General features: G+C 35.4%; 1 protein-coding gene across 2 annotated transcripts; it reads left to right on the top strand.

The window, feature by feature from the left end:
* On the top strand, window positions 1-27,941 carry LOC120534996 (C-type lectin domain family 10 member A-like). 2 transcript variants are annotated; one of them, XM_039762502.1, is made up of 8 exons: window positions 1-38; window positions 891-970; window positions 5,411-5,512; window positions 11,066-11,098; window positions 21,289-21,363; window positions 24,691-24,833; window positions 25,795-25,895; window positions 27,721-27,941. In XM_039762502.1, the coding sequence occupies exons 2-8, from the start codon at window positions 901-903 to the stop codon at window positions 27,851-27,853; spliced, it is 657 nt and encodes a 218-aa protein (XP_039618436.1). In that variant the 5' UTR covers window positions 1-38; window positions 891-900; the 3' UTR covers window positions 27,854-27,941. The 2 variants fall into 2 exon arrangements, with proteins under 2 accessions (XP_039618436.1, XP_039618437.1); XM_039762503.1 differs by lacking the exon at window positions 11,066-11,098.

The raw sequence follows: 27,941 nt of genomic DNA, 5'->3' as shown, positions 1-27,941 counted from the left end.
CTCATTACTGGGTCTTCCCTGATTCTTTTCGAGACTTGGTGAGTGTACAATTGTAATTTTATTCAAAAAGTATATTTCTAATTTTGTTTTCACTTTATTTAATTAAAATCAAATACATTGGTAGAGAATATTTTTTTATTAGTTTGTTTATCCTTCATACCTGGCAGGTTATTTTATCTTACATAATATATTTACTTATAGTATAAAAATGCCAGCTATGTTTTTTCATGAACAATTAATGAATATTTGTCTCCTGATCGTAATCCATTGCAAACTAGTCTTTTCACATATAAAAAGATTTTTTACATTAGATCTTACTTTCGTTACCAGTTCTTTCTTTCAAGATTATGTGTGATTTGTTCATGTAACTCATATGATAGAGCTGTGTGGACATATCTGTATATTATTAGTTCACTGCTGCCTTACAACTCCAGTCTGATTTGTGTCCTGTTCACTTTCTCTTAATTTTGCATGATTTTTTATTTTTAGGTTTTGTTTGGTCACTCTAACACCATTCTTCATGCCAAAGATGTGCCTGTTAAGTTTATTGTTGACTGTAATTTAATCTTGTATGAGGGTCCTGTTATGGACTGGCTTTCTATACCTGATGGAATTTGTGCCACTGATCAACTAAAACTGAAAATTTAGACGTACAATGACTAAATGCTAATACTGTGATATATTTATAATTTTTGATAATAGATGTCATTGGTACTTTTGGAATATTATTTTTCTGTTTTTTTGTTTAACCCATGAGGGTGTGTTACTTTTTAAAAGTAATTCATATTTAAGTGGTCATTTTGTAATTTAATCAAGCAAATTATGTTTTTAAGCAGTGTGCTTCTGCAGATGATACATGCTGGTTACTTTATTGGTTACTTTTCTTTAAGATCTTATGCTATGAAAATGCACTTGGAGGACATTGACTGTGATATACAACAAGGTCATAATGCAAGAAGGCAGCAACAAGGTATGCATATTTGGCTTATAATACATAAGAAAAGTAATCTCATACTTATTTAGATTGCTTTCACTTCATGAAATGAGTGAACAGCCATAATGTCACATATTACAATATTTTAAAACCCCTGCATTATACTACAACTTAATGTGTAAATGCAGATCCGGGACATTAAAAACATTGGTTTATTTCAATTGCTTAAGAGATAGTTTAGTTTTGTGTTTTTGAGTGATCTTCAACAATGCATATCATTTTAAAGCACTTTATCTCTATTAAACTATAAAACAACTTTTAACTTACATTTTGAGTAACTGAAGCTCAAACAGGTTCCAAGGTACACTAACTGCAAAATCCTATAATGATTAGTGAAAGCGTGTTACTTTTTTAACAATAAAACATAGCTAACAAATATCATCTTTTCTACACAACTAGATAGATAGATAGATAGATAGATAGATAGATAGATAGATAGATAGATAGATAGATAGATAGATAGATAGATAGATACTTTATTAATCCCAAGGGAAAATTCACATAATCCAGCAGCAGCATACTGATACAAAAAAAAAAAAAAAAATTAAACTAAAGAGTAATAAAAATGCAGGTAAAACAGACAATAACTTTGAACAATGTTAGTGTTTACCCCTCCCAAGTGGAATTGAAGAGTTGCATAGTGTGGGGGAGAAACGATCTCCTCAGTCTGTCAGTGGAGCAGGACAGTGACAGCAGTCTGTCACTGAAGTTGCTCCTCTGCCTGGAGATGACACTGTTCAGTGGATGCAGTGGATTCTCCATGATTGACAGGAGCCTGCTCAGCGCCCATCGCTCTGCCACAGATGTTAAACTGTCCAGCTTCATTCCTACATCATAGTGCCTTTAGAAACATATTCATCCATCTCCCTTCCCAAGGGTTCAACATAAATATAATTACTAACAAGCGTAAAAACGATTAAAATGAATAATATATTTGATTTGGGTATAGTTTAACAAAATATGCAGATACAGTTTCTGTTTGGTCACTGAGAACATTTCATACAAACATAAAACTCATTAAATTAGCTTTATACATGTCATTTTAAGATGTTTATGCTTATTTTTAATAATACAATTAAATTGTATTCATTTAAAACTTAACTCAACTTGTCACACAGTTATAAGAAAAAAATAAAAATGTGTTGCAAATGAGGGTTTGCTCAAGTCAGGTTTAAAATAACAACAACATAACATTCCATTCAATATAGAGTGTAGAGGCACATCATGAATTCCAGGAGCATAAGATGCATGGCAGAAAACAACTGTGGAAGGGGGCACCAGTACACTGGGTGCTCACTAACACAGACGCACACACCCACAGTCGTACAAGACCAATTTAGAATCACCTTAAAGAATGTTTTTGAAATGTGGGAGGAAAACATGTAGACTTGAGGCAGCAGCTCAACCCACTAGACATGTAGAATATATCAAAAGAAAAACATGTACAAAAGGAGCACTTCAGATTCTTATCACAGTATGATACAAGAAATCACTCTATTATTAGTCAGTCTCAATGTAGCATGCCATATATACATAAACAAATAAATCAAATTTCTATTTTCAAGTTAATAATATAGCACTTTCCTCACTACTCAAAGCGCTCTTCACGAAGGGAGGACTTAGGACATGAACCCATGATCTCCTTACTGCAAGGCAGCAGCGCTACCTCTGCACCACTTATATAGAAAGTTCAGTTTGAACTTAATAGGGACATAATTAAAATGTGTTTACTGTACATTGTTCAAGCTCTGGAGTTTAGAAACAGCCATGCTTCAACATATCACATACTCTGCTTATTAATTAGTAAATTAAAAAACAGTCAATCTTTATTTTATGTATTATCATGAAAAGCATGTACCATTACAGCCAATTCACAATCGAAACAAAACAGCAACATACAAAATAAAAGGTTCAATAATAATGGAGCAAATACAAACATGCATCAGAAAATCGATTGAGTGTATACTTCAGAGATGTGAAACAGCAAGTATCAAAACGTAATATGAAAAAAATGCACAACAACAGTATAAAGCTATAAAGCAGGATGCACTGCAATGAAGAGAAATATAGCAGCATTAGGTAATGGTAAAAGCTACATATACTGCAAATGAATACGATGAACTGACAAATTATAGGTTAAGCTGTCAATATAGAGTGATGTGAGAGTACAGTTTCGATTTGCAAATAGAGGGACACTAAGAATAGCACTGATGTTGAACTCTAAGGCCGGGTATATAATTAACATAATGCGACGCAGGCTGCAGTGGACGCTCCTGCTATGCTAGCATTTGACTGTTTATACTTGCGCTTGTACTTTACGTAAATCTGGGGGAATCCAGCCGGTGGCAGTGCAAAATATTATCACAGTGAGAACAGGTTCGGCTTCTCTGTGTTGTGAATTGCCTGGAACACCTATTAAATTTTGATGACACCTTACCGCAATAACTCTGAAAAGGATGTTTAATGATTAAATCTATCAATCCAGGGATGTGTCCATTCCAGCAAGCATTAGGCACGAGGCAGAAACAATCCCTGGGCGGGGTCTCAGCTTATTGTAAGGTGAATACAAGCACACACATAAACTGGAGTCATTTTAGTGGCACTAAATCCCCAAATCTGCATGTCTTTGGAAGGAAACCAGAGCACAGTGTGGAAACCCAGCAGGAAAACATGTAAACTCCAAGCAGGAAATACCAGTGACATGACTTCCTGCGAGACAGCAGTGCTACCGCTCCCCCACCGTGTCACCCCCCATGTGTGTAAATGAAGTTAATTTATCTGTAAAGTGTAACATACATACTTTATTGCATTTCATCATGAAAGTGACATCAGGTATAAATGTAAAGATTCTAAATTTGCAGAGAGTTGTAATATCATACGTTTAATGTGTTCTGTGTGGTGATCTATTACTGCTTGCCGCTGCTGTTAGGTCCAAGAAGCTCGTAGCGATTAAAAACTGGGATGATGTTTACGACGGTCTGCTTTAATGATAAAATAAACTACGAGGTTAAAGTGGACATTTCAAGATTAAAGCCGAAATTTTCACTTTAATCACAAAATACACGTTTTCACCATGTCCTTAATTTTTTTTCTCTGTGGCTCAAACACACCACTGTGCATAATGTTGCTGTTGTGAAGTTGCAAAAAAACGACGGCACAAAAGATGATATGTGAGACTTTTAAAATGTATCGTGTCATTGCGATCAGGAATATGTGATGCTTGAATATAAAAGCACCACGATTGCATGTGTATATCAGCATTTTGCTTCACCACGTCGAACCATTCATCAAACATTGAAGCGCGCACATCGATCTCATAGGATCCGTAAAGCGGCTTTCTGTCACATGTAGATAGTAAACAGTGTGACAGGCGCCTGGTGTCCATGCCCAGTCGGGACGCCCCTGCACACTGTATTCAGGGGTAGCAGCCCTGGACAGTGCAATACCTCCCCTGGACGCTAGATGGCCGCCCCCCTGACCTGGTGTAGTGCCTCAGTTTCCCACAGGGCTCCCTGGGAATTGGAGTTGGGGGCAGCCCTGTTGGGTCCCACAGGTACCACCAGGGGGTGCTGTGTTTGGGACTCCTGAGCCCATGTGGACAACAGCTTCATCACACCTGGAAGTGCCACAACAGATCTTGGTGATCAAACACCTGGAGCACTTCCAGGTGACCTATAAAAGGGAGCCAGCAATCACCACTCATCGGCCAGAGTCGGGTGGAGGAAGACAAGGTTGTGAGGGAGGAATGGTGGTGCCAGAGAAGAGTGTTTGTGTTTTACTGGTGCTGTACTGGTGTTTGGGACTGTGTTGTGGCTGGGGGATGTACGGGGAAGATGTGCCCTCCAGCTGAAGAGGAATAAAAAATCCCGACTCCAGCTATCAAATGGAGGGAGGCGGCCCCTTTTATCTTCATCCGGACGTGCTCCAGGCACCTCCCGATGAACTTCTGCCAGCACTCACTGGTGTGGTGGAAGTGCCGGCTGTGCACCCTCGAGCACTCCGGGTGTCCTTGGTCTTTGTCCCCCCAGCACTTCCGCGTTTGGCGGAAGTGCTGAGGACCAGGGTTCTCCAGGCATCTGGGCGCCCCCTGGCGGTGACCACGGGCCCCTTTAGGGTTTAGCTTCCATGCTCACTTTCCTGTGGTCTCCATGGCCACCAGGGTGGTTGCCCCGTCATGGTCCGGAGAAGGTGTAGTCACAATCTAAATAACAATTGAACAGTTGAAAGTTGTTCTACAGTAATGAGCAGAATCCTTGCCAATCTGTGCAATCTTAGCCACTATTCAATTCTGCATACACCTGTGCATTTTCTGATGTTTTCACTTTACAGCTTTTTAACTTTGCATGAAATTATAAAATTCTATAAAAGAAGTATTGACACATTTTAAATAATAACCTTATTTATTTATTTTTTCAGGACTTCGATGTTGCAGCCATAAAAAATTGACAGTCATGGCAGTGTTTCTTTCTGGATGCATCTTATCAGTCTACAGAGTAATTGAATATAAGCTAATAATATGTAAGTATGCAATTTGATATTTGTCTCTTCATTATTAACTTTATTTAAAATTATTTATTTAAAATTCAATTTGTTCATAATTTAATAGGTACCGTATTTTCTCTACATATGTCTTGAAAATTATGAATATTTCTTAAATATACACAATATTAATATAATAAATATACACTAGAAATGTTCTCAATTTGACATGATAAGAATGCTAAAATTAAGAGCAACCTTCTGTAATAGTTTGTACAAATTAGAATGCATTAAATATAATGAAAATCTATATAAAGTCAAATGCCGCTAGAACAACCCCTTTACATAACCCCTAAAGTACGGGGAATTTAGCTTTGTTTATATCAACTGATATGCACAGTACAATATCACAGTAAGCCAGGCGAGATGTACACATAATTAGGTACATTTCGGTGAATATGCTCAGTACAGTATCTTGTTAAACTGCCTGCAGTTTATTTTTGCTTCAGCTATTATTGTTTTGAGAGGAATTACTAGTTTTAAGCCTTTTTTCAGTGATGACTTGCAGTCATGTGTTAGTTAACCTGCACTGTATTCAAAGATCTGGGTTTCTGATAGCATCAATAATTTTTTATGTATTTTATTCTGCATGTTTTTCAGTTTTAACCAGTCATTTTTGCAAGAGCAGAAATTCAAATATAATTAAAAATGATCTGAAACTGTTTTACTTAATTTTCAAAAGGCACTGCAAAATCAAAAACTGACTAATGCAATTTTCAACCTATTTTATTTTTGTATAGAACATTTCACTAAGCACTGTCTCAGCTATAAATTACTGTAATACGAAAAATATTGTAGATTATGTATGAACATGCCAACTAAGGAAAACATATTGTAAATGACATACAAATTATATTATATAAAAAATGTGAAAATAAAAATGAAAAATATTTTAAAAATCATTACAATATACTGTATATATCTTCAGTAAAAATTACACAGAGAGTAAAAACAAAAACTCCACTTAGTGGTCTGTTTTAGTGCTGCCCATGTTAAGTGTGCCTGTTTGGCAAGCTGCATGGAGAGCTACTCGCACTCAATGTCTAAGGGAGCTGAACTCAGGCTGTACTGTTCTTATCTTTGGTGTTTGAATCAGAAACTAAACAGTAGCCAAACTCTACTTCACAAAAGATTAATAGACTCAGGAGTTAGTGCCTTGCTCCAATTTTATTTTGATTTTATGAAATTAGGGTGAAACTGAAAATAAGCAAATTACAAATAATTACCAATTTAAAATAAACAATACAATTTTTTGATATATTTATCCAATTAACTTAAAATAATACTTACAGGCTTTGCATCGATGGAACTAACAAACGATTATTCGTGAAGCTTGCTGTTTAATTATTGACTTCCTGTAATTCTATTTCCACTTCCTTACAACTATTTACATGAATATTCATAAAGTTATGTTAACATTCCTTTGAATAACAAACAGCTATTCTCCAAGGCAGAACACAGACCCTTTCTCATGGTTTCCATAATGTGAGATTTTAAGACTTCTTTCCTATAGTTATTACATTCTTTCTGTCTTTCCTTTATTCAGAAATTAGGCATAATATATTTCACATTAGCAAGACTATTTTCATGCTGAGAGTCATACTGAACCTTGAGCAACTTATGATTGATAGTTTCTCAGGCCTTGGCAATATAAATTCTTCTCAACTCTTTCTTGACCTGGTCAGTAGGCATGCAGATTCCTATTCTTGATTATATGTACTAATTGTAAAGAGAAGGAATTGCTGAGTAAAGGAATCACAGCGGGCAAAAGTCTTGTTTGGTAGGGTGAGAAATAATTGCTTTAACAAGGGGTAATAGGGGTATATAGCACTTGGACAGCATGGATGATTGAATAGAGGTATGGTCAGAACAGCTGTTCCAGAGATTTTAAAGATGATCTTAAACATTTGAAGAAATATTTTTCTCTCATTACCCTTCCTTAGATTCCCTACTCTTGGTCATCCATTGGCTGTCTATAGCCAGTAACCCACACATTTCTCACATTAGTCTTTGCAATTTGCCCTCGCCCCTTTTTTTAAGTATTTTTGCTGCCCCTAATCTTCTCCTTCATCTTTGGACACAGTTTAATTCCTTCTCGTCTGCTGTCGTAAAGACTGCCTTTTTTCTTTCAAGTAGCATTTCGGTGACTAGTGATCCAACTTTATTATTAGAAAAGAAGTACATAATTAAATTAAATCATTCGCAGAACAGTCATAATAGTCTTGTAAGAGCCTCATTTGCTTGAATGTTATTAAGTCATTTTAATTTTTTTCATTGTTTTTTTCAATATTAACTTATTGGAGAATTCAAATTCTGTAGTGATTTTTGTCATTTATATGTATTTAATGATATTGAATATTTGTTCCACTGCTCTGTTAGTTTTATGGGTACCACCATTTTTGCTGTCCCTCTAACCCTACATTAGCCTGTTCATAATATGTACCAGAGCCAAATATATTAGTTATGTGCATCATCTCTATCCAAGACAGTAGATATAAACTGTAAAAAAAAAAAACTCATTTCAAAACTTCTATAAATACTTTCCTGGTTTAGAAGTTTAGGCAGTGTGTTTTAACTATGGACTATGCTTTGGGTTCAACGTTGTCTGATTCTCTGACTTCCTGGTTCCGATCCTCACTTTATTTTCTTGGTTAATGTTTTGCCTCCTGATCATTTTTTTATTTTATTGCTAGTAGCCCATTGCAAGCAGAATCAATTTTCCAATATGACCATAATTACACTATATGCTGTTCACAAAAGCAGCAAGATCTCTTTCTCTATTCATAAAGCTCTCTTCCAGACCTTTGTCTTTAACTGTTATGATCAATTTGGGAATAACCACTCTTCCTATAAAGGAGAGGAAGCCACAGTCACAATACACTCTCTGATTACTCATCAGTACTCTAAGCTCCTTCATCTAATTTACCAGTGATCATCTATTCCCCATGACAATGGACAGATGTTAAGGTTTATACTGAATCTCTTTTTCCATCCTACAGTATATGATTCACTCCTGTGTACTTTTTAATTCTGGGAATAAATGTTTTTTCTCCAAAGGACATCACCAACAAAATCAACTGTTCCTTTCTATAAAAAATGTGTATATACAGTATTTGCACACAAAAAGTGACAGAATAATCAGAAAAAATAGTATTCAGCTGCTACAAAAGATACACAAAGAAGAGACTCAAAAACAGGTTACCACTAGAAAGAAGCCATCTTGAAATAATTGTTTATAAGTTGATGATAATGTAGTCCACTACATTTTATACACTAATTCTAACTCTAATTTGAAAGAAAAGCAATATCACTCTTAGCAGCTTTAATTTTGTTTTGCTACTGCCGGTGTTAAACAAGTGATCCCCGAAAATACAAATGGGACTGAAGACTCGAGTAGGATTTTGTAGGGAGGGGTTTTATTGTAAAAATAAAGTATACAAAGAATGGTCAACACACAAAATACAAAAGAATATAGTAAATAATCCATACCCCAATTTGCCTCTCTGAACAGATGAGTGTCCCTTCAGACCTGTGGTGTGCCTACCACAGTTGCCCACAATGAGCTCATAACTGCAATATTGTTTTTCAGACTGAAGGAGCTTTTTTAAAAAGCCTCCCATAAATACTTTCAGCAGCTGTAATGATTCCATTGTAATTACCTTAGATCCATCAGGGATACCATCTTAAAGCTACAGCCAGAAGCACCTGCTGTCCCTAAAACCCTGCATTAGCCTGTTCATAATATGTAGCAGAGGCAAACGCCTAACAAACCAGCACCCAACTAGGCTGAACATCACAGTAACTTCATTTAATTATGATTTTGGAAGTGGAGACGAAATGAGCACAGAATATGCATGTTTTATTAGTAACTTTTAGCAGAAAGGTGGAAAAAGATGTGGTTGAGACTGGAATGAAAAATGTGTGTAGCTTTAAGAAAAGGCATGTGCAATGAAACACATCAGAGCATTTGTGACAAATTTTTGGTTCCCCCAAAAATAACTGTTACCTTCTTTCCTAAAAACATAAATTAGATTTACAGATTTTTGTTTTATTTTTCTTGAGATGAATTTTAAACAAAGGTGCCATACAATTTATAAAGCTATTCTTGGAAGAAAGTATTAGATCTTTGTGTTTTTTCTTGGACTGCATCATAAAGGCTGTAATTCTCTGATCTATGGTAGTGAGTGGAATTGTACAGTCTATGTCAGTTTGCCAAAGTTGATTCACAATGTTTTCTTTCATAGCATTAACATTTTTTAGTTTAATTAATATTCTTTCAGAATAGCAGGTTTCACATTTCCCTGAAATTTGTATAACCAGCCAAGACTCTCCCAATACAGGGAGTTTGAACAGTATCTCCAATAATGAGAGTATACTTGCTGTAAATTCTTTTAAAATGTAATCACAGCTTAAGCTGAATTTCTTTCATTACAACCCTTATAGCAGTATAAGGAGTTAAACGCTAACAAATGTAGTTGGTTACTTTTATGATGGTTTACATTTACAGTACAAATAATAAATGATGCATACTTTAAACATGGTTGCCCTGTGGAGTTGGAGCTAACTATGATCATACTATACACACACATGCACACACAAACACGGTAATTACATGGTACACAGTACTGAAATTCTTATTTGCACATTGGTAATCAACACATCACCACTCTCCATACAGCAACATATACAAGAACTTATTCACTTGCTACATAAATAATATGATTAGCCAAATGTTAATAATTTTTTATAGCTTAAATACATTTTCTCTACAGGTAATAGGTATTTGTGTGGAGGTTTTAACCTTAGAGAATTCAAAGATATTATTTTCATTGTATATTTTGTATAATTATATTATTTTTTTTGTTTTGATTTTCCATTTTCTTTTTCCTGTTACTGACATGTGTTGGTCCCATTGCCATATCACAATGAAATATTACTAAGGGGCGCAATTCAGGAAATTGTGCACATAAAATCCCAACTGCAAAGCTTTACTGTACTGTATATAGGAATGCTGTATGCTTTCCTGTCATCTGACTTTTGTGCTTTGTTTCTTTTGACTTCAGATTTTGACATGCATTTTGGTTTAGTTGATCGATTTACTGTCTTCATGGTTTTGAAATTTACTTTGTTTATTTGACTCACATTCTTCTCCTAAGCCCTTCCTCCTTTATCTCTGTGACCTGAAACTTATTCTTTCTTGTGGCAGAACAATGGGGTACTCCCTTACTGCTTAGTTCCCCAAGCATCTAGACCAGGGTTATCCAATTCTGTCCCTGGTTGACTTGTAAATTAAGTCATTTTCTTTTATTTTCATTTATCATCTGTACTCATTAAGCTCCTCAAATTAAGTTAATTATGCAAACATTAATGTATTTCAACTAATCCAATTTTGATGCTGAAAATGTCTGATTCTCTGTATTCATTATGTCTAGTAAATATTTTTAAGTATATTATTTTTAATTATAACTTGTTATTTATAACATACATTTTGTAACAAATTATTAATATTCTATTTACTGTTTCATTGTAAAGCTCCCAACTACCAAGAGCAAATGACACATAACTGTGAGTAGTATCTATCTATCTATCTATCTATCTATCTATCTATCTATCTATCTATCTATCTATCTATCTATTTGCAAGCTTTTCTTCAGCCATTGTATGTTGAAGCTTTTAAAACTTACATGAGTGTGAGACTGTTTGGTGTTTCTGTGTAACACTGTTATTAGATATATTTTAATTCCATTTTCTCTTTTTCTCAGTACTCAAAAGACATGAATAATAGAAAAAGAAAAGTATAAAATGAATAATATAAAATAAAAACAAAAAAAGGGTGTCCTCACTGGATGGTTTCTCAGTGCTGCAGGGAGAGAAGCAGAAGACAATATTAGCAACAGTGTCCCCTCTCATCCTGGCAGGTTATTACATATCTAAACAGAGCCCGTAAGGAGATCCTCCAACACTCATGTGTGACGTATACATATACATAAACTCACATATATATATGTACATAAACCTGTTCCTCTGTTACCTGAAGGAAATTAGGTGATGGTGCCTGCATGGTCATGTGAAGATATGATTGCCATTTTTCGTATAAAACAGGGGACAGGAATGCAGTAAGATCATCAGGGGCCTCATGTATAAACGGTGCATACGCACAGAAATGTTGCATAAGAATATTTTCACGTTCAAATCACGATGTATAAAAGCTAAACTTGGCGTAAAGCCACGCACATTTCCACGGTAGCCCTGTCATACGCAAGTTCTCCACTCGGTTTTGCAGACTGGCGGCACCTAGCATCAAATAGTGCTACTGTTCCTGTGTGGTTTATCTTTCTTTTTCAGATCCACATCCCTGATGCGGCTTTATAAATACACTGAAATTAACCGCATATTGCTTATTAGTTTAATGCATCTGATTGTAATTAACCTGTAACAACATAATGGTCCACAGAATGGTCAAACTATTCCAAATATCATAACTGTTTTAGCATTGTTACTCTCACTGCACTTTCTTCTTCTTCTTCTTTCAGCTGCTCGTGTTAGGGGTTGCCACATCAGATCATCATTTTCCATATTACTCTCACTGCACCACTCTGAGCATTTATATCACTGTCTCTGAGTGTGAATCACAGCTGTACAGCAGCTTATCGGAAAGAGACTTATCGGTATACAGCATCAAGCACACGCTGCCTCAGCCATTCACTATTTGAACTGCTCTCATCCAACAAACGCTTCATAGTCTTTCCTGTACTGACCTCGCAGTTAAGAAACAGTTTCATCACAAGAACTCTAAACGCACTCCATCAGTCTATCAAGTGCTCCTTGTAGAACTGTCTGCACTTATAAGTACAATCACCTCAATGTAAACTTGCGAAACAGTTATAATATTGCATAACCTGAGCCACTTTATAAAGCATGTATTTACATATGATGACGATATCATTTTTAAGATGAAATGCAGCAAAATATGTTTATTATATTATACAGGTAAAACCTTAACTTTAACTACACAGTGCTGCAGTGCTAGCCAGAAGCTGGAACTTCATTCACGGATTGTTCCTGCCTCATGCTGTATTCTTCCTGTGGCTAGCGCGACACTGGAAGGATAGACAGATAGAATAATTAAAGATTACGAAGATATTTTAATGTTCCTTAAAAGTTTTGAAGAATCTGCGTTCTAAGCTTACAGATGGCTTAACATCTATTACAGAGCTGATTGTGTGGCGATTGAGTATTCGGAGAAAGAAAAGTAAGGACGGGAATTGGTGGTTAGTACTTTGAAAGAGACAGTACTGCTGCAATAAAGTATTTCATTGACGGTCGCGCATGGCGCAGCAAGCATCTTGCGTGAGACATGAACAATCACTGCGCCACCGTGTTCCCATGTTTAATAATATACTTTAACTCCTATCATCATGAAAATGATATCACATATACTTCTTAGTATTTTAATTATTCTGAGAGCTGTAATATTACAAATGTAATGGATTCTGTGTCCTGTCGGAGGAAGAGAAAGCCCAGAAGCACGTAGTGATTCACACACATAGAAGATCAAATACAAAACAAAGCATTTAATGTGCTAATTTAATTACTATGGGATTTGGGAAAGTAGCAAATTAGATGATTTTAAGATGAACTTTATGATGTTCTACTTTAATGACAAAATAAACTATGTGATTAAAGTGGAAATTTTGAGATTAAAGTTGACATTTCGTGCTTTTTCCCCACTGTGTGCCTTTTTTTTCTCTGTACCCTAATAAGCTTTCATATGACACTCAGACAGTGGGCTACAACTCACCTTTTCATGGCGACTTTGATATGTGACAACTTTTTTTTATTTCGGGCATTGTACAACTTTGTGAACTTGAGCTTTCTAGCTTCTCCGACACGCTATGTCACTCGATCAACTTCCTTTTGTTGTTTATGCAACTGTTTAAACCAACAAATAGTATGTTTTTCCTTGTCTCCACTTGGTATATATATATATATATATATTTATTTATATTGATTTGCATATTCAAAGAGGTGTAATTCTAGGAGGAAATCGGTCAGGACACCAGGCGCGAAGGTAGTGCAGGCAGATCACGTTGCATTCAAACATGTTTTTTTTTAAACGTTAGTTTATCATATATCCTCCCTATGGCATTTGCCACTTGATTGACATACAGTGCGGCCAGTCTGAGATCTCTTCTCTATAACACACTGGTTATCCCGCACGCACGTTCAAATGTGCGAGCTACTGCAAAACTCCAGCTCTGATCTAGTTAGTCTTCCAATTTATATCGACTAAAGAAGGGATTTAAAAAAAAATGTTTGGGGAGGGTATGGGCTGGATGTGGAATTGGAAGAGGATTTTTTTCTCTCACAATGTCACAATTGAAGTGCATTTGTCTGATCTGTCAATATATCATTGCTATTCCAAAGAAGGAAAATGTGGAACGGCATTTTCAAACTGTTCATAAAAACTATGAAACTGACGTCCTTCCGAAAAGCAATCTGAGAAAGAGAAAGGAGAGGGAACTAAAATCGCAGTTAATTGGACAGGCATAATTTTTCACCTCGGCTGAATTCAAAAGCTCCTTGCCTGCATTATTCGGCTCTACTTATTTATGCGAGTCAGCCTTTTCCCACATGAAGATTATTAAATCCAAATATTGTAATGATGATAAATTTATTGAATTGTTAGTGTGCCATAAAGGTTATTCAGTTATGCAAGGTGCGACAACATATATTTTATGTATAAAGTATACTCAGTATATATATATATACATATATACAACCTTTCAGTTGGCCAACATTTCTAAAAATCCTTTTTTTGCCTTGGTCTTAATTGACTTTCATTAGTTGTCAAAAATTAAAAGAAATAAACATTTGAAATACATCAGTCTGTGTGTAATGAATTAATCTAATATACAAGTTTCACTTTTTGAATGGAATTACTGAAATAAATCAACTTTGTCATGATATTCTAATTTTATGACCAGCACCTGTATATATAGCATTTTTAATGTAGGTAGATCATTTCAACCTGGTCATTTTAAAAGTAGCTCGTAAGCCGAAAAAGTGTGGGCACCCTTGATGTAGCGGAATAACGTGGAAGTTGGCAAAAGCACAAATTTATGCATCTGGATTTTTTTGTGCATAAGTACATTTCCTCTTTTGTGCTTACGTCATGTTATAGTGTGAATTCTACGCACGGCTTTATCCATGAGGCCCCAGGTTTCTAATTATTTTAAGATAGTGCGAGTCCTTTAGATCTTTTCAACACTAATCCATTGTGCTACTTCTTCTTATTTACTTATTAGCAATATGGTGTTTCTTGTGTTTACTAAGAGCTCCTTTACAGTAGTAATGTACTCACTCTGACGACAGAGAGTTAAATGAGCAAAGCAAAATTTTAAAATTTCTTATATGGCTTTTCTCCAGTTCCTTTTTCAAGCAAGCTTACAGACTGTTAGGGTTGTTTTCATCATACAGTATATTGTTTTTCTTTTGTTTTGAGTCTTTCTCTCTTAATTACTAGCAAGATTACTCAGGAGCATGTCACGTGGTTCAACAAAAAATATAATTTTTTTTCATTATGTATCCATGCAAAGTCATATCATAAATAGTATATTGCATTTTCTGGGTAAAGGAACTTTCAAATGATAGCCAGAGCATTAGGCATAACACTACTGAGAAGTAAAGAATTGTGAGGTGATGCTTAATCATGGTAGGCTGTATGTTGTCTTGCCTTAGTCTCAGTAATTACTTTGTTGTTTTGTGGCATGTGCCAGTTATTTAACTTTAGTTGCAATTTTTCTTTGAATGAACAGATGTGTGTAACCATGTGGTGTTGGTATATCTTTAGTCTTGTCTAGTAAAACGCATCTTGTGTCATTCTTTACGTGATTGTAATATACAAACTACAAGACCCTGTTTTTGTTTTCAGACATTAGTTTCTGATTATCTCTAAAAAGATTAATTACCAGTCAAGTATGTTAAAATTCTTATAAAGATGATTTTCTGATTATTATCCCATTGTACTTTTAAAATTCGTGTTCACACTACATACATTAAGTCTTATGAGTAACACTTGACACTAAAAATTTGTCATGATGCTACAGTCAGAGAATAAAGAAAATAAACACATCTAGAAAGTTTATGAATGCAGTAAATGTCCTCTGGGGCTGGAAGCTGTATCCTCTGTTGTAAGCTGTAATCCTCTGCGCTCTCAACAAAACCTGTGCAAGCTGTGATACCACATAAATACAATAAACAGGTGAAAATACGCTTAGTGGTGCACTAAGAGTAACAAAGCTCAGGCAGCTATGCTATTTGGAATAGTTTGACCATTCCATGCACCATTATATTGTTACAGAATGATTATAATCAAGTGCCTTAAATTTGTAAATGATATGCAGTTCATTTTGGAGTATTTGATACAGCTTGTGGCATGGACGTGAATCTAAATAAGAAAGGGAAACAGCACAGAAATAGCCTTCTTTCTGACTTGCTTGTGGTACAGCGCCAGAGGTAAACCAGTCATTTTGCTTCTAATTTTTATAATGTTGTTAAAAAATGCTTTATATTCTTAATGCTGAGGTTTCCAAACCAGCACTAAAAAGCAAATGTAACAACAGATTCAATAAAAAAAAAACTGCACTTGTAGCGATGGGTAGCAGGATTGTCTCACTTCATATTAAAGATGTGTATGATTAATAATTTCCAACTATAAGCAGACCTGTTATGGGTGACTGCGTACTGTAATTGGGCGATGTCCAATTCATGGTGGGTTCCTGCCTTGTGTTTGATTCTGCTAGTTGTTGCCATTTCTTGACTCCCTGTGACTCTTCTACTAATACAACCAGGTTTAAAATAACAACATACTGTATTAATATATTTAATGATGAAGGCTGACACTTACACTAAAGTTTATTTGTACATAGTGTGGGCTTGTGCCTCCTCCAGACCGCGAGGGGGCGTCCGTCCTGGTTATGTCAGTGGCCTCAGGTACAGGGCTTGGAAGCCCAGCCCTGTAGGGACCCGTGGCCACCGCCAGGCGGCGCTCCGATGCCGGAATATCCCGTGTGGTCCCCGGCCAGGACGCCCAGGAGGACCAGAGGAGGGCTTGTGCCTCCTCCAGACTGCAAGGGGGTGATCGCCCTGGTTATATTGGGGGCCGCCAGGTGGCGCCCAGGTGCCTGAGGAACCCTGGAGCCCAGCACTTCCGCCACCCCAGGAAGTGCTGGGGGGAAGACGACAGGGGACACCCTGATGGCTTCCGGTTGCGCAGCCGGCACTTCCGCCACACTGGAGTGTGGCTAGGACTGATTGACGGGAAGCAGCTGGAGCCCATCCGGGTTCCCATTTAAGGGGCCGCCTCCCTCCAGTCAGAAGTGGATGTCGGGTGGAAGAGGACAGAGCTGGAGATAGGACGGGTGGCGGCCAAGAGAAAGGCACAGAGACTGTGAGGCCTGGACATTTGGGGGAACGGTGCTGGAGGCACTGGGGTTTGTGCACGTGAGCACTATTTGTGTAAATATTGAAAATAAAGGGTGTGTGGTGAACTTATGATGTCTGTCTGTGTGTGTCCGGGTCCCAGTTCACAATAGATATACCACTAATGCTCACTACCCATTGTCTAGTGAGTATGAGAAGATCATGTAATTTACATTTTATTAATTCTCAGAAGCACACAAATAAAATTGCTTAAACTGAAACTTAAAGCTGAAAGTAGTTTTATCTATTAATGTGAGGACATTTGCACCACCATATTTGACATACATGTGCATTTTTCCTTGGTTTCTACAGCCACCAAATATTTATACAATAATGATAACATTATATAATAACAATAATATACACTTAACAATAATACACTTTATCATAAGATGTCTGACAAAATGTGTAATGATAATTTTATCACTTTGCTGATTTCTGCTACTGTATATACTGATGTCAGTCTTATATTACTGTATTGCATGTTAGTACAGAACACATATGTCATTAAGTAATAACAAAATAATCAGTATGTTTTTTGTAACACTTTTCACATTTAAATTTATATTTAGGTTATATTGAAAGAAATGACTCATGAAATCTTTTTTTTTGCTTTTGTATTTTTAGCCATGATTGTATATTTGGCTGATGCCTTTGCCCTATGGTGAATGCAGTATCAGCATGCATTTTCTGTATAAATATTTTTCATTTTTGGAGCATTTAAGTAATGCAGTCGTCCAAAGCAGGAACTAAACTGGTATTTAGGGTTATAATCTAACACTATACCCAAAATGTCGCACAGCCTTCATGGATTATAATAATTATTTAAATATTACGTCTTTTTTTTTCACTTAATTTTGTGCTTTGTATGCTTCACTAGCCTAGAAGACAGATAAAGTAAATTGACATTTTATCAAAGTACTGTAAATTATTCCTAGTCCTGCATTGTTTCTGATGGAGTTCACTGAGAAGGATATGTCTACATGAAATAACTTTATTCAATATTAAGTGAAGATGTTTTAGCAAAATAATTTAACTACTTTAATACATTTAAAATCTACTTTGATCTTTGTATTTAATTTTTACATACCTCAATGACCATTTTCACATTCTGCCCTACTTTAACTTGCAAAAAGAGATAGATATGTTTGCATGTTACATCTGAGATCAGGTTTATCCTTAACAACCAATGATGCTCATCCCCTCCAGCCTTACCTCTAGCACTAACATCCAGACAAACATTTGGCATAAAAGACTGAGCTGACAATTCAACACCATTTTTTTCAACAAGGTGCTGCCATCATCTGATCCACAATATAAAAACAGTATAACACCGCATGGTGTTTTCATGGCCTCATAAAAGGCTTATATCCAACAATGTTACACTTTGCAAAACTATATCTTCCTCAGTGAATATTATCCCATCTTATACCTACCTGGTATGGTTAGTGTAGGCTGCGAATCTCTGCAACCCCAAACTGCAATAAGTGGTTTCAGGAAATGAAAGGATACAATTCATATGTGTTACTGTATACTTGCTTGCTCTATGAAATGCTTAAATGTTAAATACCAGTTACATACATTTTTTTTTTCAAATTATAAATGCTGCGGCACGGTGGCGCAGTGGTAGCGCTGCTGCCTTGCAGTTAGGAGACCCGGGTTCGCTTCCCGGGTCCTCCCTGCGTGGAGTTTGCATGTTCTCCCCGTGTCTGCGTGGGTTTCCTCCGGGTGCTCCGGTTTCCTCCCACAATCCAAAGACATGCCAGTTAGGTGGATTGGCGATTCGAAAATTGGCCCTAGTGTGTACTTGGTGTGTGGGTGTGTTTGTGTGTGTGTCCTGCGGTGGGTTGGCACCCTGCCCAGGATTGGTTCCTGCCTTGTGCCCTGTGTTGGCTGGGATTGGCTCCAGCAGACCCCCGTGACCCTGTATTCGGATTCAGCGGGTTGGAAAATGGATGGATGGATTATAAATGCTCTGTTTAATAATTGACTTTACAGATTCCCTAGGCTTTGCACAAAATACAAGTGATTGTGAGTATTTGTATATATTTTCTCATTTAAAAGTTATTGTTTTCTGATCTGTCAAAGTTGCAGGTTTTGACATTACAGTTTACAATGAGTTGACATAGTAATCGGTGCTGATATTTTATAGATAGATCCTCAGCCCCAGGTTCCAACCCCAGCTCACACACAAGTGTTTATAGACTTTGCACATTTTCTCCATGTCCATATAGTTTTCCTCTCCAGTTCCACATGATATGTGTATAAAGCTAATTTGTGTCTGAGCGCATCTATCCTGCAAAAGGTTTGCCATTCCATTCATGCCTGGAGTCTGAGTCATGTTCAGTGTTGTTAAAACAAGGAGCTTCAAAAAATTCATGAATTTTACCTAATACTGTAACCCATTGTTTCCCAAACTCAGTCCTGGGGACCCATGTGGCTGCAGCTTTTTGTTCCAACCAACTTCCTAATCAGTGTCAACACCTGGTAACACTGAGCTCATTTAATTAGCTGATATTATTTTTCTTTTATTTGACATTCAGAAAAGCACAGTAGCATGATCTTTACATTTATAAGCCATTTAGAAATACAAATATTTCTGCTTTTGCTGTAGATTTAAATGTTTAACTCTCTTTTGTTGATTTCATAATATTTTGCTCTTTCTCTGTACAGTTTTCCCTCTTTGTTGTATCTTAATAATGACAAAAACGAGCAGAGCAGACACGCTGGCAAACAACACTGAATAATCAAAGGGTGCAAGTACTTTAGCGTCAGACCCACTAATTAGTAAATAATGGATTAATTAAACAATAAAAATACCTGGAAAAGTAGAATGAAAATCAAAAAGAAAATTTTGTTAAAAAGAACAAAAATACATTATTCCTATATAACTGCTTACTACATTTTAATAAAATGTTTTTACCAAACTTAGCTTTCTAATTTCTATATTGTTCTCAAAACACAGAATCTGGTAAATATCAGTTCACTTAATTAGCCCAGGAGTCCAATTAAAAACAGAAGGTGATTGGAACAAAAACCTGCAGCCACAGTGGGTCAATAGGACTGAGTCTGGGAAGCACTGCTGTAGAATATATAAATGAGTAGTGTTGCTCAAAGAAGCTTTTTTGTGTACTAACAGATTTACTGTAGTACATGCCACATATGTTTTTCATAATAAACTAATAGAACCTAGATTCCATAGCCATAAAAAATGATGCTGAGATTATTTGTGTTTATTAAAATGAAGCTAGTCTCTCTAATTCTATTTATTGTTCATGAACTTCTCTGTGTTCTCGTTATCTTGAATTTGTATATGACTAGGAACTTAAACTGAAAATGTGTGTTATTGGAAAAATCAAGACTATTAAAGTATATATAAATATTTATGCTTCATTGCTTATTTTATATAAAAACATTTCAAACTGTGCAAAAAGGTGAAGGCCTAGTCATAGAGAGCTCAGCTGACATCACCAGGGACACCTCACTTGAAGTGCTTAGTAGCTGTCCCTGCTCACATCAATATGAGAGTTTGCCTATTAGTTCAAGCTGCATGGAGCTGCTTCTGAGTTTGGCATCACAGGTTCATAGTTGACCACTTCCTGTTACCATGTTGCAAATATACTAAATGTGATAGCTTGTGTTGTGAACCCATGGCAAACCACAAACATATTAATAAAATTACAGTGAAACACAGTACAACACAGTATCTGAAAATCCGCACTTTTATTGTACCTAAACATTACCAAATAAAATGGCTGTTTTAGGATTAATTTCTTTTGGGACATCATATAGCTAGATGTTACAAATATTTGAATTATTTTGCGAAAATGCCCATTGTCCTTCTTGAGGAACTGTATCTGCTGAATGGGGGCTTTGAAGGCATATCTTAATTATATGAATCATGTAATGTAAACTCATACATCTCAACTACAATTGATTGTGACCCTCTACTCCATAGTTGATGAAATGTTCAAATTTAATAGCTGAAATTTCCGTTACAAACATGACTTTAATATTGTACTTTGCCTTCGAGTATGATCAGATTTAAGCATATATTCAGGTTTTTTCCTAAATACTTCTCATTCTTTTTAAACCTACAGTATCTGCTCTTGATGCAAAAGCTTCACTATTCATCCTTTCCACTTGAACAGTTGCTCATCTTAGCTTTTGTGTTATTTTTGGAAGCTACTAATAATCTAAGATAATATATTGTATAACAAAATTATTAAATAAGTACATGTAAATTAAATTTAATAATGCATTTGTTTTAGATAAAGAAACCCAAACAACCAGTTCAACACAGAACACTCATAGCAGGGATTTTGTGGCTGAGCAGACAAGTGCAAGTAAACTTTTGCCTTACTTGTTGAAATTCAAATTTGATATTTTTTATAGCAACTAATAATCATTATGTCTTAGCACAGTGTGAAATAATTAACACAAAACAGAACTCAGTAAATAATTTTTTTTTATTTTTTAAATGAAATAATTCATTGTATATTTTTCTTGTAGTGCCAAAAGTCAAATAAAAACAGAAATGCTACCAAACCATTGTAATGTTAAAAGGATTAAATTGCAAAATATTTCTTTAGGTTCATTTTTTAAAAAACACAAATATTTTGAACATTGAAAAACTGAAAAAATGTAAGAAATCCAGAAAGTGCTGTTTAACATCTAAATTACAACATTTTTCTGCAGGTTTCTTCTCTGATAATAACACACATTTAAAACTACTGTGTAATATACTTTAAATGTTTACTGCTTGATATACAGTAAAAGGTTGCAAGTTTAGTGTTTCCCTGTTTTAAGACATGTCTTTTTAAAAAAACTGGTTCATCATCCATGTTTGCTTTCTGACTGGAACCCAATGGTAATGGAAAAGGCTAGGAAACCTTGAGATCCTGAATTAAATTAAGGCTACATTCACACTACCACAGTTTCATTTACAAATTGATGGTGATCTTTACCTACATTTGGCATGTGCTCATTGGCAGCAAATTTCCGGAGGGGCTGTGTACTGAAAAATGTACAGCCCTCTTTAATAATCATTTGTGTTTTATGTACTTTCAAAACTATCAGCGCACCTATCTGATAGCGCATATACAGCATAGAAAAAGAAATTCTTTAAAAACTTGAATCAATTTGTGACACTCCAATTATCATTATCATACTACTGGTGCTTCATGCAGATTCCTGAGAAGCACTTCCGGGTCATCCTGAAATTGCAGCTTCATGCCAAGAGACTCCATGGCAGCCCAAGGTGCCATTGCCTCATAAGGAGACAGAGCCTAGAGATAAACTCATGGCTGCAATGCCCCATTGTGGCTCTGTAGGTTTTCAGAGAACCTTCATCTTCTATCTTATGAAACCATTCCCAGTAATATCCCAGTTGGAATATTGGCATTTTATCCAGGTAATGTTCCAGACAACCCAACAGATGGGATGAAGATCTACGTATAATGCATCCTGATGCTATGTATCATGCCACAACATGCAATGGAAGTATTAGTAGTAGTACTCTGTGCTTTACTGATCTGTATTGTACTCAATTCAGTTCAATTTTAATAATCAAAAAAACAAAACATGTCTGCCATTATTAATGCTACAGAATAGAATGTTCATACTACCAATATGTTTGGTAGTCATTTTGTTTAAGTAATAGCGTGATCGAATATATTGACATGCTTATTGTCCCTTTACATTTTATATATATATATACGAGGTGTGGCAGAAAAGTAATGAGACTGACAACACTGCAAGCGATCTAGCAACGCTGCGCTGTTGTCCTTGATAGAGCACCTCCCATGGCTCAGTGCGAGTTTCAACTCCTTCCGTTAACTACGTGATTTTTGTGACTGCTATTAGCGAAGTTCTGTTTTTGGTTGTGAACACCGTTCAGGGAGGACTTCAACTTCGAAAACCAATGAAGACATCGAACGTGTGAACACTCTTTTGAGATCAGACCGTCGTTTAACATTAAGAATGTTGAGTGAACAATTAAATTTGAACAGATTTACCGTTCATCAAATTTTGACTGAACATTTGCACATGTAAAAGGTCTGTGCCAAAATTGTGCCGAAAAACTGCCCTCTCTATAACAGAATTTTTGACCTCAAAAGGCATTCCTATGGTTCCCCAGCCCCCTTATTTACCTGACCTCAGTCCGTGTGACTTTTTCCTTTTTCCTAAACTGAAAAATGTCCTCAAAGGACATCATTTCGGGACTTTAGAAAACATCCAAAAGAGTGTAACGGACATGCTGAAGACCATACCGGTTGAAGACTTCCAGCGCTGCTACCAACAGTGGGAACAACGTCTCCATCGGTGTGTAGCTGCCCAAGGGAACTACTTTGAAGGGGATAACATTGATGTTTGAAAAAAATAAAAACTTTGGTAAATAAAAAATCAGTCTCATTACTTTTCTGCCACACCCATATGTGAACGTATACTCAAATCTAAATGTTTTGATTTTTTTTCTTAACAACGGTCTAAATTCACTGTTAGATACATCTTCTGCTAGTCAGGATTTTTGTTAGATTTTTTTTTTTGGATTTTATTAAAATCAAATAACATTCCATACAAATAAGTCAAGTTTTACAAAAACCCCCACCCATGAGAAAGAGAGCTAGGTCAGCAAAGTAAAACTGTCTTTTAAGCTAGTAAAAATAAGTAAATACATAAATTAATAAATGAATAAAGATAAATAGAGTAAATGAAAAAAGAGGCAAGACAATCTGACAAGACAAGACAATTTAAATGTTTATTGTAAAATATATTGATTAGATCCTTTAATTTTTTAAGCCTCAGGGGCTGTAGCCTATCCCAGCAAGCAAAGGGCCCAATGCAGAAAAATCCCCTGGACAGGGCACCAGTCCATGTCAGGGGAACACACTCACATACACACTATGGCCAATTTAGCACCACCAATCCACCTAACCTTCATGTCTTTATGGCAGGAAACTGGGGCACCAGGAGGAAGCCCACACAGACATGGGAAAAATATGCAAACTCCACAGAGAGTACCTGAAACACTGGTCGCCTTACTGTGAGAGAGTTCTACTGTCAGGCAGGTACCAGTGTGCCTCCCATTCCAGGGAAATATGATACAGTTTTTCAGCTCTGCTAAACAAACATTTTAGGATTATTTGTCTATATTATTAACAAGATAATTAAATAAACACAAAAATTCTGACAGCAGCTTTGTGCTATCCAGTACCTGTATACAGTGTTTCTGAAAGCATTAAAATTGTCCAGCTGAAGCAAACCTTCATTAAAAAAAGGATGTAATAAGCAAAAACCTTTGTGAAACAATTGATTTTATTTGAGGCCTTTGAAAACCTGCATGCGGATGTGCCAGAAAAGGGTTCATAATGTAATGTATTCATAATGTGCACAGAGTAACATGACAGCTATGCTAGTGGTAGACAAATACATAAATAGCACGGGAGAGGAGTGTGACGACATTGGCGGGTCACCTTGTATTCTGAAGCATTTTAAAATATATATTTAATATTCTGTGAATATACTCACTTTAATATAAAATGTAAAAATGCTATATATGTTTTTTTGCATACAACTTGAGAGCAACACAATGATATATTTTATAACTATTTCTTGTTTTTTAGGTATATCTTTAACACTTAATTTACTTATATGCTGTTTTTAATTTACAGAGAGTACTAAAAAACAACAATGGCTGGATCACAATGGAAAATCATATTATTTTGAAACAAACAAAAAAGGATGGGATTTTGCAGACAGCTTTTGCAAGATGCAAAGTTCAAACCTCACTATGATTAAGAAAACCGAGGACATGGTATAGCTCTTCTCTATTTTATTTTTCAAGATATTTTGTTCACTATGGAACCTTTTGTAGGATATATAAACAATTTGTTCTTTAATAGTTAGTGTATGTTTATTTTACAAATATCCATATCATTTACTAAGTGGAAATATTTAAAAAGTGTTAGAAATACATTTGTAGGCTAAGTTTAGAATTTAAAAAAAGAAGTGAAACAGTAAGTAATGTTGCTCCATTTGTAAGAAACAGGTCAATATTCCACACATGTTCTATATTGCAAATAACACCAGAGACACTAGAGAGAAAAATATTTACAGAAAATGGCCCAATTTAATGTTATATATTTTTATTTATTGCTTATGGAGAAATCAGCTGTTAACAGTGTGATGTTCCTTTTGCCTACTTCTACAGTGCAATTAAGAGGAAGGTAAACTATAGTCTACAGTCAATGCACAAATGTGTTTCTTCAGTTGGTTCTTGTGAACTTCAGCCCTGTTTAAAAGACATTGGTAGCAGGCACAACACACATGAGGGGAATAATCAGATTTATGGCAATCATAACCTCATGCACATTTTCCCCAACACCTTTAAAAAATCCATCTTCCTTCTTTAACTCCTCTTCTGCATAGTAGAATATTAGAAGCATCACACTTATTAAATTTTGTAACACTTGTAATATATATTTTTGTTTGAGATTGGCAACATATTTTGCAACTCATCCTAAAACAGTACTATGTTCTGCGGACAGACTTCAGAATTTCTTCATTTAGTGTAGTTGTATCAACTTGGATCCTACAGAAAATATTCCCATTTATCCATCCATCAATTTTCTAAACCACTTATTCCATTCACAATAAGAGGAAAGGAGTGCCAATCCAGGCAGTGTTGTGTACAATGTAAGAGCTGACTTTAGAGAAGGTTTCATAATTAAAAAGGATGTATTAAGTAGAAATTGTCAATATTTTTTTCTTTAAAGAATTTCATATTGAATCACATTATGGGTCACACTTGGGTTGGATTGAAAAGGGAGAATGAAAAATGGAATTGGATCGATGGGACAGCTTTCCACAACAGAGTGTGAGACATTCCCTTATTTTACTTATTAAAGTTAAAGCAATAATATTCATGAATATGTGTTACAGTTGCTTTGAATAAATGTGATTAGTGTAATACTGTATATTTAAGGGGAATTGCATTTAAGACTGAAGCCAGCTGCAAAGAGTTGTACGAATCCAGAACAAAGTACCAAAACATATAATCGAAGCATAAACTTTGACAATGTTTAAGACCTTTCTGGATGAGATATTGGGACATTGTAGCTATTTGCTAAATAAATAGGTTTGATAAACTAAACAGGCTTCTGTTGGTTGTCAGATTTCTTTTTTTTTTAATTTATTTTCTGAAGAAATTTGCTACATGATAAAAGTGAACAGGCTGTTGTTAATGAAAGTAAAACTTGATATTGATCAGTAAAGCAGCAATAAATAACACATTACAACAATAAAACAACTTTTAACAGACACTATGTAGCTTGATAAAACATCAGTAATTCACTATGAATGCAACAGACAGTGTAAAATGTGCTTGAGGTTTAAAGTAATATGGCTAGTCATGATGTAGATGAAACTCTGGAGGGAGTCATAAATTTATCCGTAAAACCAAGACCCTGTTAAATTAGGAAGGAAAAAGAAGCAGCGAAATCTACAACAGTTAAAGTATCCTCAGAACAAACAGGTGGTTCCATGCTTATGGAACTAGGGAAAAGTAATACTAGCCTAGAAAAGAATAAAAGATGAATAATGGAAGGGTTATGTTTAAATTTTGGACGTTCAGAGCATTTAGTATCATCCTGTCCCAAAGCTGATTTACTCTACTTATGCTAGAGTTGGTAAGATGGGCAATTGCTATTAACCCGAATTTGAAAAGTCACATAATACCAGTTTGGCTTACATTGGTTGACCAAATAGCTGCCGAGAATTTTGTTATTTGTGAACTACGCAATCTCTATTAACTTTAATGTGCAGTTTCTATTTGCTTGTTTTATGTTCAGTCAGGTTTTTGTCATATGATTTCAGCCTTGACCTCCCCAAAGTAGTATTGCCGTAATCTTACTGAAGGAACATGGGTATTCATCATTAGAACATTGAAAGTACCGGCTTCTAATGACAAATACTACTTGATCTTGAACTACAGTACAGGAGGAGATAGAATACAAATATTTGGAAAGCAGATGCATTTAAGTAATTGCTTTGATCACAGGGGCAGTAAATGAGGAGGTGCAATCAGAAAATGGCATGCAAACCATACATGTAATAATCAAAGTACTCAAGTTGATCATGGATTTAAAAAACATGCGCTGTAACATCTCTAATTTTTAATTGTATTCTTTGGATCAGATTCTCCTATCTTAGACACTCTCACCTATTTAGACTTATCACCTTCCTCTCCTATACAGATCAATCAAAAACATCCATCAACACATTTATAGAAAATGAATTACTTTCTTAATGTTTTTGTATGTTCTTCCAGTGAAATTCCATCAGAAACTGCCTTTTCTGTACCATCCAAAAACATGTCATGAATTGTCGCTTAAGATAAACTGGGATTCCTTCATGATTGGGGTCCATCTTGTTTCTATTGCAGCTGCCTAGGAAAAATGGACTTAAAAGATGATTTCAATACATGTGAATTGTTAAGCAAAAAAGGATAATGCAAATATTAGTTAAAAATACCATTTTAGAGAATAAACTTATGGATTGTTTTATGTTAATAGTCATTACATTGACTTTTATTTGCTAAATCATCAGGATATGCTTATGTATTTATAGTTATATATATATATATATATATATATATATATATATATATAATATAACAAATTTGTTCTTTCTTTCACTTGTAGATTTGAAAATGATGTTCAACAAGAGAAGTCTGGCAGTGATTGTGGTAGCATAATGACAGGTGGCATATTGTTGGCAGCACCTTGCAAAACTGCTAATCAATGGATCTGTGAAAAGTTAATAGTGGAAAAGTGATGTATTATCTCAATATGTTAAAAATATATATATTTTTCTCTTTTGCTTTAAAATTATTTAATACAATTAATGTGAATTATTTTAAATA

Source organism: Polypterus senegalus, chromosome 9 (assembly GCF_016835505.1).
Source record: "Polypterus senegalus isolate Bchr_013 chromosome 9, ASM1683550v1, whole genome shotgun sequence".
In the NCBI taxonomy this organism is placed as follows: Eukaryota; Metazoa; Chordata; class Cladistia; order Polypteriformes; family Polypteridae; genus Polypterus; species Polypterus senegalus.
This window is presented reverse-complemented; position numbering and strand designations above follow the sequence as displayed.